At 37.6% G+C, this 15,864-nt stretch overlaps 1 protein-coding gene across 2 annotated transcripts in view; it reads left to right on the top strand.

Moving 5' to 3' along the window:
• Positions 1 to 14,219, top strand: part of arid3b (AT-rich interactive domain 3B) — a 37,817-nt gene extending 23,598 nt beyond the window's left edge. Inside the window, exons 5-9 of one of the 2 annotated variants that reach the window (XM_079808691.1) lie at positions 5,250 to 5,433; positions 6,175 to 6,425; positions 10,271 to 10,567; positions 10,652 to 10,741; positions 12,269 to 14,219. In XM_079808691.1, coding sequence (XP_079664817.1) covers positions 5,250 to 5,433; positions 6,175 to 6,425; positions 10,271 to 10,567; positions 10,652 to 10,741; positions 12,269 to 12,429 — 983 coding nt within the window. In that variant the 3' untranslated portion in view covers positions 12,430 to 14,219. Of the gene's footprint in view, positions 1 to 5,249; positions 5,434 to 6,174; positions 6,426 to 10,264; positions 10,568 to 10,651; positions 10,742 to 12,268 lie in introns of both variants that reach the window. The other variant, XM_079808690.1, reaches the window with a different exon arrangement.
• Positions 14,220 to 15,864: the final 1,645 nt, after the last annotated feature.

Here is a 15,864-nt window from a genome sequence, read left to right on the forward strand (position 1 = left end):
AGTATTTTGGAGGTTCTCATAAACGCATCTAATGTAGAACATGCTTCCAAAGTCATCACGGTATCCTTTGCTGAATTATTTAACTGGCTCATTTTGTTGCTGGACTGAATTATGACTAAGAGCATGTGTCGCCCATTTTAATTTATCGTTGACATACCGAACAGCTGCAATAGAAGAGCTACTCGGTTTCCTATAGTCAGCAGGGAGGAGGTTATATGTGTGCATGGCCTCTATTGTGTGACTTCATAACAAGTGTGGCATGTCCTGTTTGGAGCGTTTGTCTTGTCACTCCTGAGGCTTGTTACTCTCCTCAAGCATGTTTATGACATCCTGGGTTTGAAGTGGGCTGCTTCTTTCCCACCCGAGAGCCTCTGTCCTTTTATGACCACCGACTACAGATTTATCTTGTAAAGTCAGGAAGATCCCCAAAAAACTCTTTCCTTGTCCCTTTCTCTTTGCGTCAATGTTCACTGTCCCCCAGGGAAACTCAGCCTTGCACTGAGCCCTCAATTCGTTTGTTTTTATGGCTCAGTGGTATAGGGATGTGGCCCTCCTAAACCAGTAAACATGTTGAAGTCTTAATCAAATGCGATAAATCAAACACGACAGCAAATTCCTTCTTGTGCAGAGTCAAATCCAGCTGAATTACGACCTGTGTGTATATGTGTATGTGTGTATATGGTATATTATAAAAGCATCATATGATAAAGGATAAAATACTAAGAATAAAAAATTGTATATGCATCTATATCAGCAATATGTCTTCTGTGTGTAATGCCTTGACATGCTCATGTATAAGAAAATTCAAACCAATCCTAATTAATACAGATAATAATAGTTTTCTCTGAGAGTAAGGCAAGTAGCTTTATTTGTGTAATCCTGCCTTAACCCACCTGAAATTAGCTCTCTGCATATATAGCTACCCTGGCTGTAGGTGAGTGTCTTTGGAGTTGTGGAGTGGAAGATGGGTGTCGGAGGAAACATGAATATTTTATACAAGAATGGAAAGTGCTTATTGCCAAAGAAAATGAAAAATGACTCTAATCTCATGTTTGTTGTGATTGTCAATTTTTCAAGGATATTGTGGACAAAAGTTTTGGTGAATCAGAAAATCTGTTTTTTTTCTATACAATTAAGCACAGTTTTTTATTTATTTCCTGTATCTATTTTTTTGCATTACAGTAATTAGCAAATTTATCAATTTAAATTGTAATTTAGCATTTGGTAGCATTTTATTTTTGCAGGATTATATATAAATATATATATATAAACTATTGAAGACTGAAGAATGGAAGCGTAGTGTGTTCAGGTGCTGACCAAATTAAAGTCCTACTTCTGACATCGCCATATATATATATATATATATATATATTTTTTTTTTTTTATTATTATTATTATTTTTATATATATAAATATATATATATAAAAAAGCCGATGTCAGAAGTAGGACTTTTATTTTGTCAGCATCTGAACACTACGCTTCCATTCTCAGTCTTCAATAGTTTGTCTCTGTTTAACAGTTCTGTCTAAAGATGCTATTAATTAAACCATTAAACAAAAAAGTAAGCTGTATACGAAAAAGTATTATAGTGTTTGCTTTTATATAGACACTATACACTATATTCTCATTTACCGTCAACATTCAGCGAATCAGCTTTTAGATCAAGTCTTTGAATATCTAATAAACTTTTAATTTCACAAACCTTGCAGACTTGGTAGAATCCAGCTGTGAGATCTTTTGAAATGTTTATTTGTAGACCGTGTGTTACTCTACGCAACAGTGGGTTCGTGCGAATTGAATGAGGACAGGAGATTCCAGCTTCACTTTATTTTATTTATTTATTTCATTTTTTTGCTTGTGCAAAATGGTACACTAGTATTACAGAATTAAGTAGCAAAGTAGAAGTTTATTTGACCGTTTTTCTTTTTTAATTAATTTTCAAATTATTTCTAATTTATTAAATATTAAGTAAAATAAATATTATATCAGCCATCAGCCACCCTGCTCTGAGATATTTGCATTGTTACATTAAAAATGTGTGTAAAGAGAATCCTCTTAATTAATTCATTTATATTAATTTATTTGGTGATTTGTACTTGTGTTGCAATGACTTGAATGGCCCTTGAATGTACTTTAAAAAATATATATATTTCTTGTTTTTTCTATTGAAATGTTTTGACTTGACTGATGTGAAACGAGATCTGCCGTGACTTGAAACATTTTTTTAGGTTATCAAAACAAAAGATCTAGCCACACAACATCATCTAGGATCTTTCGTCGGAAATGAGACCATGCACTTCCTGTATGCCCCCTCACTTCCTCTCTGCAGTAGCCTTACAGTAAGAATGGCAATCATTGTTTAGGTCAGAGCGTGGAATTTTCTTCACCAGCCTGGCGTCTCGGCGCGTCTTATTGGTTCATCACAGAACGGAGGTTTCTTAATGTGGGCAGCTGTTTCCTCCTATATTTAGGGCAGTGGCCAGATTTGCTGACCTATTTTTTTCTTCTCTAGCAAACAAATGGGGGAGGGGGCAGAATTAGATGCGAGATGAAGAAAAAATTAGTTTGAAATTGGTTCCACTTCCTTTCTGCATACAGAATTGTCCAAAATGAGAATTGTTTGAACAAAAAAGCCTGTATCCGTTTATAATCCACCAAAGAACTAGTAAAGCGACTAAAGCAACAATGCTAGTAATGTGTCTGTACTTTTCTGGAATGGAGTGTGGAACTGTCCTGCTTTTGTCTACATATGTTTTTGTCCTCACTGAACATGTCCGTTGATGTGAAGTTGAATTTGCTCTCTTCGTAGATTTGTTGAGCGTTCATCCATTTGCATACCCTGCAACCTAATGCTTTTATTTCATTAACCCCGTCTTGACGTGTCTCATTGCCCATTTCTTGAGACGTATGAAGGGAGACAACATGATAGCAATTAGGAGTGCAGTGCTTCAGCATTAAGCCCTAGCACAGCTTACATCAATCAATAATGAAGCCTCTTTAGCAGGAAAAGCCTTCCAATGACTTTTCCATTCTTGAGTTTGAGCTAAATTGGTTTTGCAGTTATGGAGCGTGTCACAAGGTCGCTCTCTAGACGCCGCTGCTCCACGCGATTTCCTGTGGACCTGTACCTGCATCTCCAGCTCGGTGACCTAGCGCTAACCTTTTGCTCGAATCTGAGCAGCGATTGTTTGATGAATGAGTAATGTCATTCCCAGCATTAAATAACTGCCTTTCAAAGGGAGCCCTTGCTCCGGACTCTCCAGGGGGTCCTGGGCCTTGTCTTGGAGGCCTGGGCTTCTAAATTACACTGGGTAAATGAACGCTTTATGACTGTTTGCTGTGAGGAGTTTCAGGATGGAACATTGAACCCGACAATTCAAGAACCACATATTAGAAACAGCCATTAGAACTAGTTGTTTGTTTGGAACTAGCATTTATACTTCATGTTTGGGAAAGTCTGTGTATACATATATTTATTTATATATATATATATATATATAATATATATATATATATAATATATATATATATATATATATATATATATATATATATATATATATATATATATATATATATATATATATATATAATATATTACAATTACTGTTATTGTGGTTTTTGTATATTTTTACATTTACAAATGACATTACATACTAGCCCTCGTCAGGCCTTGACTGCTGTTTTCTTATAGGGACAGCAATCATGGCTTTAAAGACAGAATGACATGGCACATTTCAGAATGACTACACATTTGTTAGCCACAGAATTTGTGTTATTGGTTGATATTTGTTTTGTGCACAGGTACAACATCTATGTGCATGTGAATCTATGTTAATGAGAATGGAGTGGCTAAATTAGGGCTTAATCCTGACCTCAAGTCACCAGGACTATTCAACCCCCCACTTCGCACAAAGCACACACACATACATTAATTGGTTTTATTCCAGAATAGGCCCAGCGTGGTATGTGGGGGGAGGATTTGGGCATGGCATTATGGGGGCTCAAAGCCCCTCCCCTCCCGTTCTGTACACACTTTGGTAACTGCGCTAACAGAGCGCGTGCGCGTGCGCGTGCGCGTGCGTGTGTGTGGTTTTAGTTGACGCAATCCCTCCAAATGAGCTTCATTGCACTGGCCTACCCACACCGGCTCATTGCTTACAGATTAAAAACTCAATCACTTCAATCCTTGTTTTTCTGGAAGGGGTGGGCAGCACAGATACTCATGAGCTTTTAATGCTACAGATTGGCTTCTGCTTGCATCTCTATATTTCAGCCCTATGAGTCCATCGCTTCCTATCATCAGCTTATCATTTAGCACAGTTACTGTTGATCGGCCCATAGCTGCCCATCATAAGCCTATATCTGACATAGTTACTGTGTTGATTAACCCATCCCTTTCCACAGCCAGTAGCTTTATCAAACCATCATGGTCTGAATAATGCCTCTTACTTCCCATAATTACTGTTCATGACTCCATCATTTCACGGTTACTGTCTTACTACCAGCCCATCACTTCTCATAGGTACTTTTGTAATCAACCCTGCACTTCCACTTATGGTCTTAAAGGGATGGTTCACCCCAAAAAAAATTCTTTCTCGGGACTTGGTTTTTTGTTTAATTACATTTTATTAATAATAAAAAAAGTCTAGTTAATCAAAATCATGAAATGCATTCATTTTATGAATTTACAAAACTTAAACAATTTATTAAAATTGTTACAATAATATGGCCATATGACATCTTGTATGAAATTGTCTCTAATTTATTACAATGGTAATCAAATGAAATCATAAATTAACAATTTAAGCTTTTTTTAAAAAAAAATTAATCAGATAAAATTAGCAATTCCTTTTATTTTTTTTGTGCAAACAAAGAGGTTTACTTTTAAAATTAAAACATAAGACAAATTGTGATTTTATTCCTATATAAAGTTAGTACTTTTTTATTTTTTTTTTATTGATATCGGTTTACTTTGAGAAGTACATTCTAATATACAATAGCAAAAAATCATAATTTCTTTAAGTTCAACCAAACATTTACAATCACTAAAATGATGTGCTCATCAAGACAGTGACTAACAGGGATGGGCACACACAAAATGTGTATTGATTTTAAAGTTGAAATCAAGATGAGACCAAACTAATCCTTAAAACACTCAACCAACTCTGTTTTCTCAGCTGGTTTGATGTGATCCATCATGCAGAATATTTAAAAAAAAGTCTCCTGTCCGTTGTGTCTCCTCCAGGTACGCCTGTGAATCGAATCCCCATCATGGCCAAGCAGGTGTTGGATCTGTACATGCTGTATAAGCTGGTGACTGAGAAGGGAGGTCTGGTGGAGGTGATAAACAAGAAGATCTGGAGGGAGATCACCAAAGGCCTGAACCTGCCCACCTCTATCACCAGCGCCGCCTTCACCCTCCGCACGCAGTAAGATTTCCTCACCTTTATGAACATCGCTGAAAAGTAGGCCAACACTGAAGTAAATGAAAGTAAAATAATGCCAAATGTTTTTGAAACAAAAAAGCTGGTTGAATTGCACTACTTGAAAAAATATTAATTGCATTAACCATGCTTGCATTTTTAGGGGTTGTATTTTTATGGGCTGAAATGAAACATGGTTGTATATTTAAGATGTGAATATTTCAATTCAAAACGTTTCACACACATTTTCGTTATTAAAAATGTAATCCACATTCACCTCTCAGATTTCACTTCCAAAATATTCCTTCTGTTTAAAAATACAACCTTAAGTATTCGACAGGCAATTTTATTTCGTTTTACAAATTCGCTTCCACAAATTCAGTGGTTCAAATTCGACAGTTCTGGGAACTGCAGGAATAGCGGTAGATTACCAAGCATAATCTCCATCTGCTTTTATGCGACCTCACCAGCAGGTGGTGCAAGCGGCTGTTGACAAAGACCAGAGCAATGTGTAGAGAGAGTCATTCATTCGTTAAATGGATTTACAGAAATGGAGCAAGCGATACGTATTTGTGATGGTTATCAGGGCCAGTATATATATGGAAAAGCTGATAAAGACACACAAGCTGTGTTTACATTTAAGTCTTCATGGTTATTTTTGTACATATAAGCAGCTCAGAAGTACAGAAGTCTCAAACATCTCTAAAGTCATGTATTATGCTGACAGTTTTTGATCTTCTGTGCTAGGTATATGAAGTACCTGTATCCATATGAATGTGAGAAGAAGGGTCTGAGTTCCCCAGGAGAGCTGCAGGCGGCCATCGACAGCAACCGCAGGGAGGGCCGTCGCCCCGGATACAGCAACAGCCTGTATCGCTTTTCCCCTTCTCCCAGTGCCTCAGCCCCTCACCTCCTCTCTCCTCCGAAAATGCACCTGCCCGCCACAGGACACAACGGACTGCAGGCCACCCCCGGCTCCGCCCTGAAGAAAGCCACAGGTGTGCAGTCTTCTTAATGAGATGATCATTCCTGCCCAATTAAAAAAAAAACATTTTACTTGGATTATCAGTTTAGTCCAAGTAAAACACATCAACATAATGTTGCAAATAAACATGTCTTAATGTTCCTACGTTCGTGTAACGCTATTGCTAATGCTCATTGAGATGCTCCTGCAGCGCGTGCATGGGTGTGTTCTTTTTTATTTATTTATTTTTATTCCGGGGTGGTGTTCATTTTGCTAATCAAAATATAATTCACTGTATTATGACTACAAATGACACACCCATCTTATATTGCAACCAATCAGCTTTCGTGTTATTGGCGCGAGTCTCTTTCGGATTGTACCACAGGCACATAAAATGGATTTTATTCTTCAGCTAATAGTTCAACAGTTCTCCAGCTCCGCGATCGCGAAAGCAGAGACAAATCTTTCTCCTCTGCCGTCTCGCATAAGCGCCAAGGACCGTTACACAAGGTGGATGAATGATAAAAAAACGTATGATATGCCTGATAGCTAGGGCTGCAGCTATCTATTCTTTTTGTAATCGATTAATCTAGCACTTAATCGATCGATTAATCGGATAAAACAATTCTGTGTTTTTAAACAACCAAAACAAATAATGCATAACGAAAATGAAGAGGAAAAGCAATTTAATTTATTAATATGCACAACAGGTTTCATGCTGTAATCTAGCCCTGACATCAAAGTAAATATCTTTTATGTAGATTTCTACACCTGCAGCATTTACCATTAGGCTACTAACAAATAATATATAATTTCTGGGGTGAGCCTATGGTAACCTAGCAACCTGTGTGCGTGCGTGAGGCTTCATTGCAGTTTGGTACGGCAGAAATACATACATACATTTTCAATAGAACGCTGCCTTCGGCTTGCATCACTTGCATTGCGGTGCATTTTAGGTGAAGCATCCGTTCGAAAAATCGCGTCACATCACGTCCTGGTGTATACAGTGAATGCTGAAATTATTGTTGTGTGGCTACATAAAAGTTTAAGCATATGTGATGCATTGCCACGATTGGTCTGACTGGCACGAGAGAGAGGAGGGTGCATGCGTGTGTGTGTTACTGATTTTCTACTATAAAGTTGGAATTTTTCCAACAAATGCAAAAAGTGCATTTCTTTGTGATTTTAAAATACTTGAAGGAAACGGTTCACTTTCAGCAGTTATTGTCTATGGGGCAGATTTATGTTTGTTGTACATCAGATTCAGATACATTAACACAGTAGTAGACCTACATTACATTTATTTGGATGCATTAATGAGAGAGTGATTGTGTGTGAATTACTCATTCCGTCTCTATTCATTATGAAGCTGTGGTTTGTACTTTTACGTTACTTTTTCTCACCTGGACTGGGGTTTTGTTTTTTATAACAAAAAAGTTATATTTTTGTGCAAAGGTAAAGACCTCTTCATATCACAATTGAAATAATAAGCCTCAGGCTGAGGTAGAACAGTAGAGGGCGATTCTGGATAATGGAAGAATAGGATGCAGAAGAAAAAAAGTTACCAATAAAAACAAAAAATCTAGTAATTTTTGCTCATGGTTTAACTGAATCATCAAAGGTCAGCAGCAGGACATTGGTCTATAAAGGTAGATTAAATGCATACAAATTTGTGGTGGGCATAGATACATTTTTTAAATCTGGATTAATCTCACTGTAATCTTGGAATTAATCTAGATTAAAATGGCTCATTTGAATTCTGCCGAAGGCATTCAGAATATGTGTGCTCGTAAGTGATCGTTTGTCTTTTTGTAATTTGAATAATAAATAACTTCTGTCCCTTTAAGACCTGACTCAAGCATGGATCCGAAACACTGTTCCTGTGAGCTGGTTACGACTATGTTTACGTTAAAACTCACCAAGATGGGCATTGAGACATTTTTGGGTGTATTTGACCATTAATAAGATGGAAAAAGGAGCTAATTTTTGCTCTTGTATGTCAGAGGTGACTTTATTACGGTATGTGTGTGTGCGCTTCAGATGCGAGTGCGAAATCTGCGGGAATTAGTAGAATTAACGTTATGTGCAACCCTGCGCGAAAATTAAGACCGCTCACACCAATACCAAAACGCTGTAATGAGGAAATGCAGTAATAAATATATCATATTATAAATATATGGCGAAAACCTGGTGGGATTGAGCCATGGCGAAGTGCAAGTTTACTGATACATTGTTCAATTTGAATAAATTAATTTGCTTTGCAAGTAATTTTGTGATCTTTAAATGTTTTTTTAAATTGCGTGATATAGGTCTTAAATTTTATTCATAATGGTCTTAAAAAGGTCTTAAGTCTTAAATTTGACTTTGTGAAACCTGCAGAAACTCTGTACTAGCAAACGATAACATCTCATGAACTGAATATTTACTAAATATTTGCACAAAAAAACACTTCTGACATGTCAGATTTCCTTAAAGATGCCATCACAAACTGTGATGAGGCATTTCCAGGTATTATACTTTTTTTTTTTTGTGCATTTTATAACATTATACTTTTAAATTGTATTACCTTGGCATTAAATGACAGAAAACGGCATGAGTGTTTCTAATACAGTGGCTAAGGGAGTGACTGCAATTTTTACGTCTTTCTGTCATCTGACCAATGTAATCAGTCTCTCGTTTATTTTTCCTCTTTTGTAAAGTCATAGAAACTTTTTTCTTTTGTTATTGGTCCGAATACTAAAGCAAAAAAACTACATGTGGTAGTTTACCCAGATATGACAACTTCTGCTTAAATCTGACTACATTCATTTGGCAGATCAATTGTATTCGAAAATGTTGTGCATATGTGCAGTGCCATGATGTGTATGGTTATGTACGTTTTCATTGTGTCATGATCGTACATATGTTTATGTACATCTGAATATTTACAAATGATTTGCTAAAAAAGATCTTTTGGCATATGTCAGCTTTCTTTTTAGATGCGTCATCAAGTGCCAGGACACTATCACGATGGTTCTAAACACGGCGACTGGGCACTGTGCATACGCTGAAGTTTTGTTCAGAATATGTAAAGCACATGAAAAAAAAAACTCCATACCTTTACATAATGCCACCTCGATATGTAATAGAAGCAAAACCAAGCAGGAAGTGTATGTAGGAAATGGAGCAAGTTTCCTGGCCTGATTGGGGAAATGATCAGCCATTAAGGGGCTGTTTTCCTGTGAGGGTCTACTGACGGAGACAAACCACAGGGGCCGCAGTAAATGAATCGCTTGCCTTGATGTGTAATATAGGGAGCTATGTACATGTCAAAATATCCTCAAACAGCTCCCCAAAACTTGCCAAATATCTAATGTTTGAGTTGACTGTTTTTCTGCTGAGGTCAGAATTGGATATTGTTAGCCAATAGCAAAATACCCATTTAGGCATTTTAGCAAGCTAGCATTCAGGTGTGGCTCAATAGAGTGCTACAATCATGTTCCGGAAGTCAAATCCAATTCACTTTCTCCAATATATTTTTAACAGTAACTTCTAAAATATTGTTGATCAATGGTTTATGCTTTTATCGATCGATTGAAAATTGGACAAAAAGACTAAAGGTACAAGGACCGGTTACTTCACATGCCTTTTGCGGTAAAGAATTACAATCCCATGAAGCATTGCATTGCAAACGACAATCACTGACTGGCGCTAAAATCATTGAACTGATAAAGTAACCTCATTTAATAACCTGATGAAAAAATGCATCTCAATATAGAACTACAATGCATTTCATGTTGGTGTTAACATGCAAGGGATTACATCATCATGATTATCATTATGAATGTGATATAGTAACCGATTGAGTTCAATATGTTTGTCGCCTCTCTTCAGTCCCAGAGGACGGTCCAGCCTCCATGTTGCCAGGTCGACTGCCCCTGGCGCTGGCTCTCGGGCATCAGCAGCAGCTGGCACGTGCCGCCACACTGGAGCAGCTGAGGGAGAGGCTGGAGACCGGCATGGGCGGCGGAGTGGTGAGCGCAGGGGCTGCCGCGGTGGAGGGGCCCGAGAGGAAGATGGCACGTCTGGCGGAGGAACAGCAGAGGCTACTGCAGCAGGCTTTCCAACAGAACCTGCTGGCCATGGCGTCACAGGTGAACCCCGCCAACATGCGAATGAACAACACCAACATCCGCGGTGAGTACAATGAGCGTTTTCATCCAAAATACTTTAGTTACTTAAGATACAAACGTCAATGACACACTTTACGTTTGTTTTCAGAGGACAAACAGGACCTGTCTCTCAGCATTTCTTCTAATGGCTCCGCTAGCATTACTGTGTCTGTGGAGGTCAACGGTGTTATTTACTCAGGTGTGTATTGTATTTGTGCACGTGTGGGATTGTCCAATATCGTCTAAGGCACTTAACCTCGGGTTACTCCAAGACCCCCTTTCCACCGATTGGGCCAGACAAATTGGCTCTGCACCAGCTCATAAAACCTGTCCAGTTTATAAAAAATCCTAAGAGAATTCTGAAAAAAGAAAATAAATAAAAATCTGATTGTATACTAGCATACTCGGGTTACAAATGCAATATTTTAAACGCTTGTAAGTCTTGACTGTTTAATTTAATATATTCCTATAATTTTTTTGCTTTGTGGATCCTTATGGAATATTCATGGAAATATCTCCAAAGTTCTAATAAGCCTAAAAGTATTCTAGATCATAAAAGTACTATATTGCTTCAAACAAATGTATATAATAAAGTAATCCAGTAAAATATAGCAAAAAAAATCCAGTAAAATAATTGAAAATTGTAACTTGGGATTTCAGTGAAATTAAAATTACTTGCATTAATACGTGTCTGGTAAATGTTAAGTCAGCTAAATTTAAATAAAAAATATATATAAAAAAAGTAACTAATTAATCTTATTTTTTCTGTAATTAATCACGATTAATTACAGTTTTAGTTTAAGTTTGTAGAAACAATTTAAAGACATAAAGGCATTTTTTAAATATTTGTTGAATTAATTATTCTCACTAATATGAGAATACGCGACAAAACTGCCATTTTGGCAAAATTCTCGGTGGTGGTGTTATTGTTTGTTCAAGAGCAAAAGAGAACTCGATGTGTGCACGAGACTGACGCGAGTCTGTCTGTGCGTCGAGTGTGTGTGTGTCTCGGTGTCCCTCGATTGGCTGACATGAGACGCACCCACACAGACAGGACATTGACATACAGCGCGTTCTCTTGTGTCTTGTCGCGCTTGGATAGTTTAAAAATATTTACGTGAATAAGAGCGTGATATAAAAAGGGACTCTGCGTTAAAAAAAATGTATGCGTCAAACTGAAAACTTAATCGCCCACGTTAACGCGTTTCTTTGCCCAGCACTGGGAATTCTTTTACATTTTTAAAGTTAATAGAATAGTTTAAAGTAAGTCACACTCAGCCCAAACTTTTGTTTTTGAAAGAGTTTTCTTGTGCGCATTTTCAAAAAAACAGTAAAACGGTAATGTTGTGAAATTTTCCTGTGATTATTCATATTATTATTTTATTTGTATTTATTTATTTATTTATTTAGAGAATTTTCAGCATCAATACTCCAGTCTTCAGTGTCACATGATCCTTCAGAAATCATTCTAATATGCTGATTTGATGCTCAAGAAACATTTCTTATTATCAATGTTGAAAACAGATGTGCTGATTCATGATTTTGTGGAACCTGCATTTTTTTCCAGAACAGCATCTTATTTGAAATCTGAATCTTTTGTAACATTAAAAGTATTAATTTCTTTCAAAAAAAAAATCTTGCTGACCCCCAACTTGTGAACAGTAATGTAAAATAATGAAGTAAATTGCTAAATTCTGTTTTTTTTTTTTTTTCATACTCTGTACAGGATCCTTATATGCTCAAAAGTCCGGAGCTGCTCCCACCGCTGTCACAGCCATGTTCCCAGGCCACACCTCCACCCTCAGTCCTGGCATCCCCTCTTCCTCCTCCTCTTCCTCCTCAAAGGGTCCTGACTCTGTGGATCCGGCCACAGGCGGGTCACCCTAACCATCACCAGCTCCCTGTACCAAACAGCTCGTCAGTCCACCCTAAACTACAATCTTTCCGTTGGAGTGGCATGAGCAGTTCTGCCCTCTAGAGGCGGTTTAGCGAATCCCAGTCTGCCTCCTGCACAAGCTGGCAGCTGTGTTTTCCCTCCAGTGAAGGGAGGACCACACACATACACTTTTACAAACTCATCAGCTGTTAAAGCTCATCACGGACCCCACCTGCTCTTTTCTACAAGCTGTTTTCTCAGGACTGAGAAGGTTTTTAGAGATTCAACAGAATACCTCAGCGCACACACTTCGGTGATCGCGTAATCATGCCTTTCCACACCCATAATCATTCACTCACAAAGATCTGCAGAGCAATCGTGGCATGATCAAATCTACTTCTGCCAAAGTCACATCTGTGAGGTTGTGGTTGACACTTTTTCTTCTTTCTTTTTTTTGCTGTCTATTAATTCTCTTATTTAAAGTTTGCTGAATTTACCTCATCTGCAGTGAATTTGAAAGACTCAGGATCGATTATGATACTGCTGTTGTTTTTATTGTCTAATTTGATGGATTTTAAAACAGGCTACAATCCCCATCTAGTGTTGCAAAGTTGTTTCAGTAAGAAAAGGGGTCACATATTTTTTTCCTTTTAAAAAAAATGTATTTACTTGATTTTATTGTTTTCTATTTCCGTTGTTTTATTTTTTAGCTTCTAGATACAGAAATATTAATATGATTTGAAAAAGAGTTTTGAGTTTGATTGCATTTTACACAGCTGTCAGGTTTTGGTTGTTATTATTTAGATATATTTACAGGCAACAGTTTGGTTGAAAGATTTTTCTCTACCTCAGACACAAGACAATGTATGGTTGAAAAGAAATTATGTCGACACGCACGATTAGTGTCGCGCATGTCAATCATTTCTGTGCGTTGGACGATCATGTGCAGGCTCATAAATAAGAGCCCTGATTAATGTACTATTCTTCTGCTCTGGTGTGCATACGAGTTCTATAAAACAAACCAGGTCACAGAAAAGCAGGATAACATTCAAATCTCAAGAAGATTGGATGTTTTATTTTGAATTTTTTTTTGTATTTTTAATTGTTGAACTTCAGACCTCACGTATCTTTCCATATTGGAAAGCGAGTCTCTCAGGAATAGTTTTTTTTTTTTTTTCTTCACAAATTTTAACTTCAGAACCTAGACGCAGTCTCACTCCTGAAACGAATGACACTAGATATATCTCGGTCTGTGTGGGACTGAAATAGCTACCTCAGTCAGGATTTACCTCGGATGTAGTTCAACTGCCTGCAGTACATCACTGAATTACCTCAGAAGTACCGCTGATTTTAATGCAAAAAATCTCTCAGGTAACGAATTAGAAAAATGCCTCGGAAATGTAAAGATGGTGAAAGGCAGAACGTCAATACGGGAGTGCGAGATGAGATTATTGTTTGAAGAGTTAAATCTCATCCATGAAGTATTGATTTTTATTGCATAAACTGTCTTCCAGCACTTCCAATATACCAGTAGGAATTGAGGCTTGTCATGTTCATGTACACATGCGGATTTAGCCTCGTCAACAATTAGCTTTACATCTTAACTGTTTATGATCCTGCATTTGCTTGACCCTGGGACCTGCTGGGATACAGACACTTTCTGTTTTAATATCTATATTCTTCAGATAATTGCATAGCTAAAAACCAAAGACCGTGTGTTTGTTATCCTCTTTGATGACCTCACTGTATAGACACATGCAACTTTACACAATGAAATTAAAGTCTGAGCTGATGCAAGATTTTTGTGGTGTTGTGGTGGGTTTTTTTCTTACTCGTGTGTAGGATATTACTATTTTTGAATGCATTATGCGTCATGGTCGTATTGGTTTCATTTTGGTTTATTTTTGCTTGTTTAAATGTAAACATTGCATTTACCCCTTTATTTTTGAAAAAAAAAAAGTCTAACAAATTGTTAAAATGTCAATGTTTAATGTTATTTTTATGTCTGTGGTGTTTTTAATATGCTTTAAGACAACACCGTTGCTGAGTATTTTCTCTTAAAACTGCAGTGAAAAAAGATTGTCTCAAAAACGCGGTTTCGCCTGTGTTTCTGACAGACTACTTTGTAACCAATCACGTCAACGTGTGGGCGGGCTTTAGCATATCATTAACTGCGGCCACTCTGAAGCTGGGGAGTCTCAAGAGAAGCCAGGTTATCCCGGTATATTTTTCTGTTGATATGAAAAAACGGGTACATTTAGCAATATAGTGGGTGAATTATGTATTATGTATAATGTATATATATATATATATATTATAATGTTATGATGAACTATATGTCTTGGCGTTCTAAGTGGTTCAAAGTGTTTCTAAAGGCCTGTTCACACCGGGACGATTTTTGCGCGCGTTTATCGCCGACGTTTGCCTCGTGACTAAACAAAGGGCGCCAATGTGAGTGTGCACACCGACGCGACCAATGAGATCGGCGCTTTTGTTCACGTGCCTGGAGTTGCTGAAGTGACAGTAAAACACGACTTGGTGGCGCTCAAGAACAAAACGGTCTTGCCGAGCACACACTGATACAACGAAGAAGTAGTAAGTAGACAAAGAAGAAGATGAGCTGCTAATGCTGCTTGCCAGTTAGCAAAAAGTGTGTGAATGGTTTTGGCCATAGACATAATATATCTATGGTTTTGGCAAGCACGTGAATACTGTCTCTCTTCTTCTTCTGTGTGACAAGTGAGTGTCAGAAGCGTAAAGTGTACACCACCTTGTGTACCGGGAGCGCTATCTACTGAATGTGCACATTCACTCGGCGCATCGCCAGTGGAAATCGCTTGGGTGTGAACACTCAAGACGCGGCGAAAAACGCTGGCGATAAGCGCACGCGATATTCGTCCCGGTGTGTACAGGCCTTAAGGTTGCTGATTTTTAGAAGGCAGACTGAGATGGCGAACGGGAACATAGTTTGTGTACACATTAGCAACACATTATTAGCTGTTTGCTAACGTAGTCAAGCAAAGGGCTAATCGTATTAATCATATTATTCAAACTAGGCGAGTGAGTGGAGGTGGGGCTAATTTGCATATTCATTGTTCCGCGTATACTAAATGAAACAAGGGTGTAGTTAAGCGATTTAAGGAACGATTTTTTTTTTCACAGGAAAAAAACTTTACATATGTTATTTTGGTGATCAAAGATGAGTTTTAAAATCATTGACTACGGGGGGCTTTAAAGGTAAAATGTTTGTCATGAAAATAATGTAAACATGCACATTTATGGTACTGATAAAGGCTTCATTTTTTTTTTGTTAAATAAATTTGTCACAATGGATGGTTGTGCAGTTTTGAGGAAAGATGCAGTTCATGTCAGAAGACACCAAGAGGCAGTACATCAGTATTTGACGGTTGTGTCCACAACTCCACGACTAATTTCATAGATCTGCC

The sequence above is a fragment of the Gobio gobio genome (assembly GCF_949357685.1).
Source record: "Gobio gobio genome assembly, chromosome: 25".
In the NCBI taxonomy this organism is placed as follows: Eukaryota; Metazoa; Chordata; class Actinopteri; order Cypriniformes; family Gobionidae; genus Gobio; species Gobio gobio.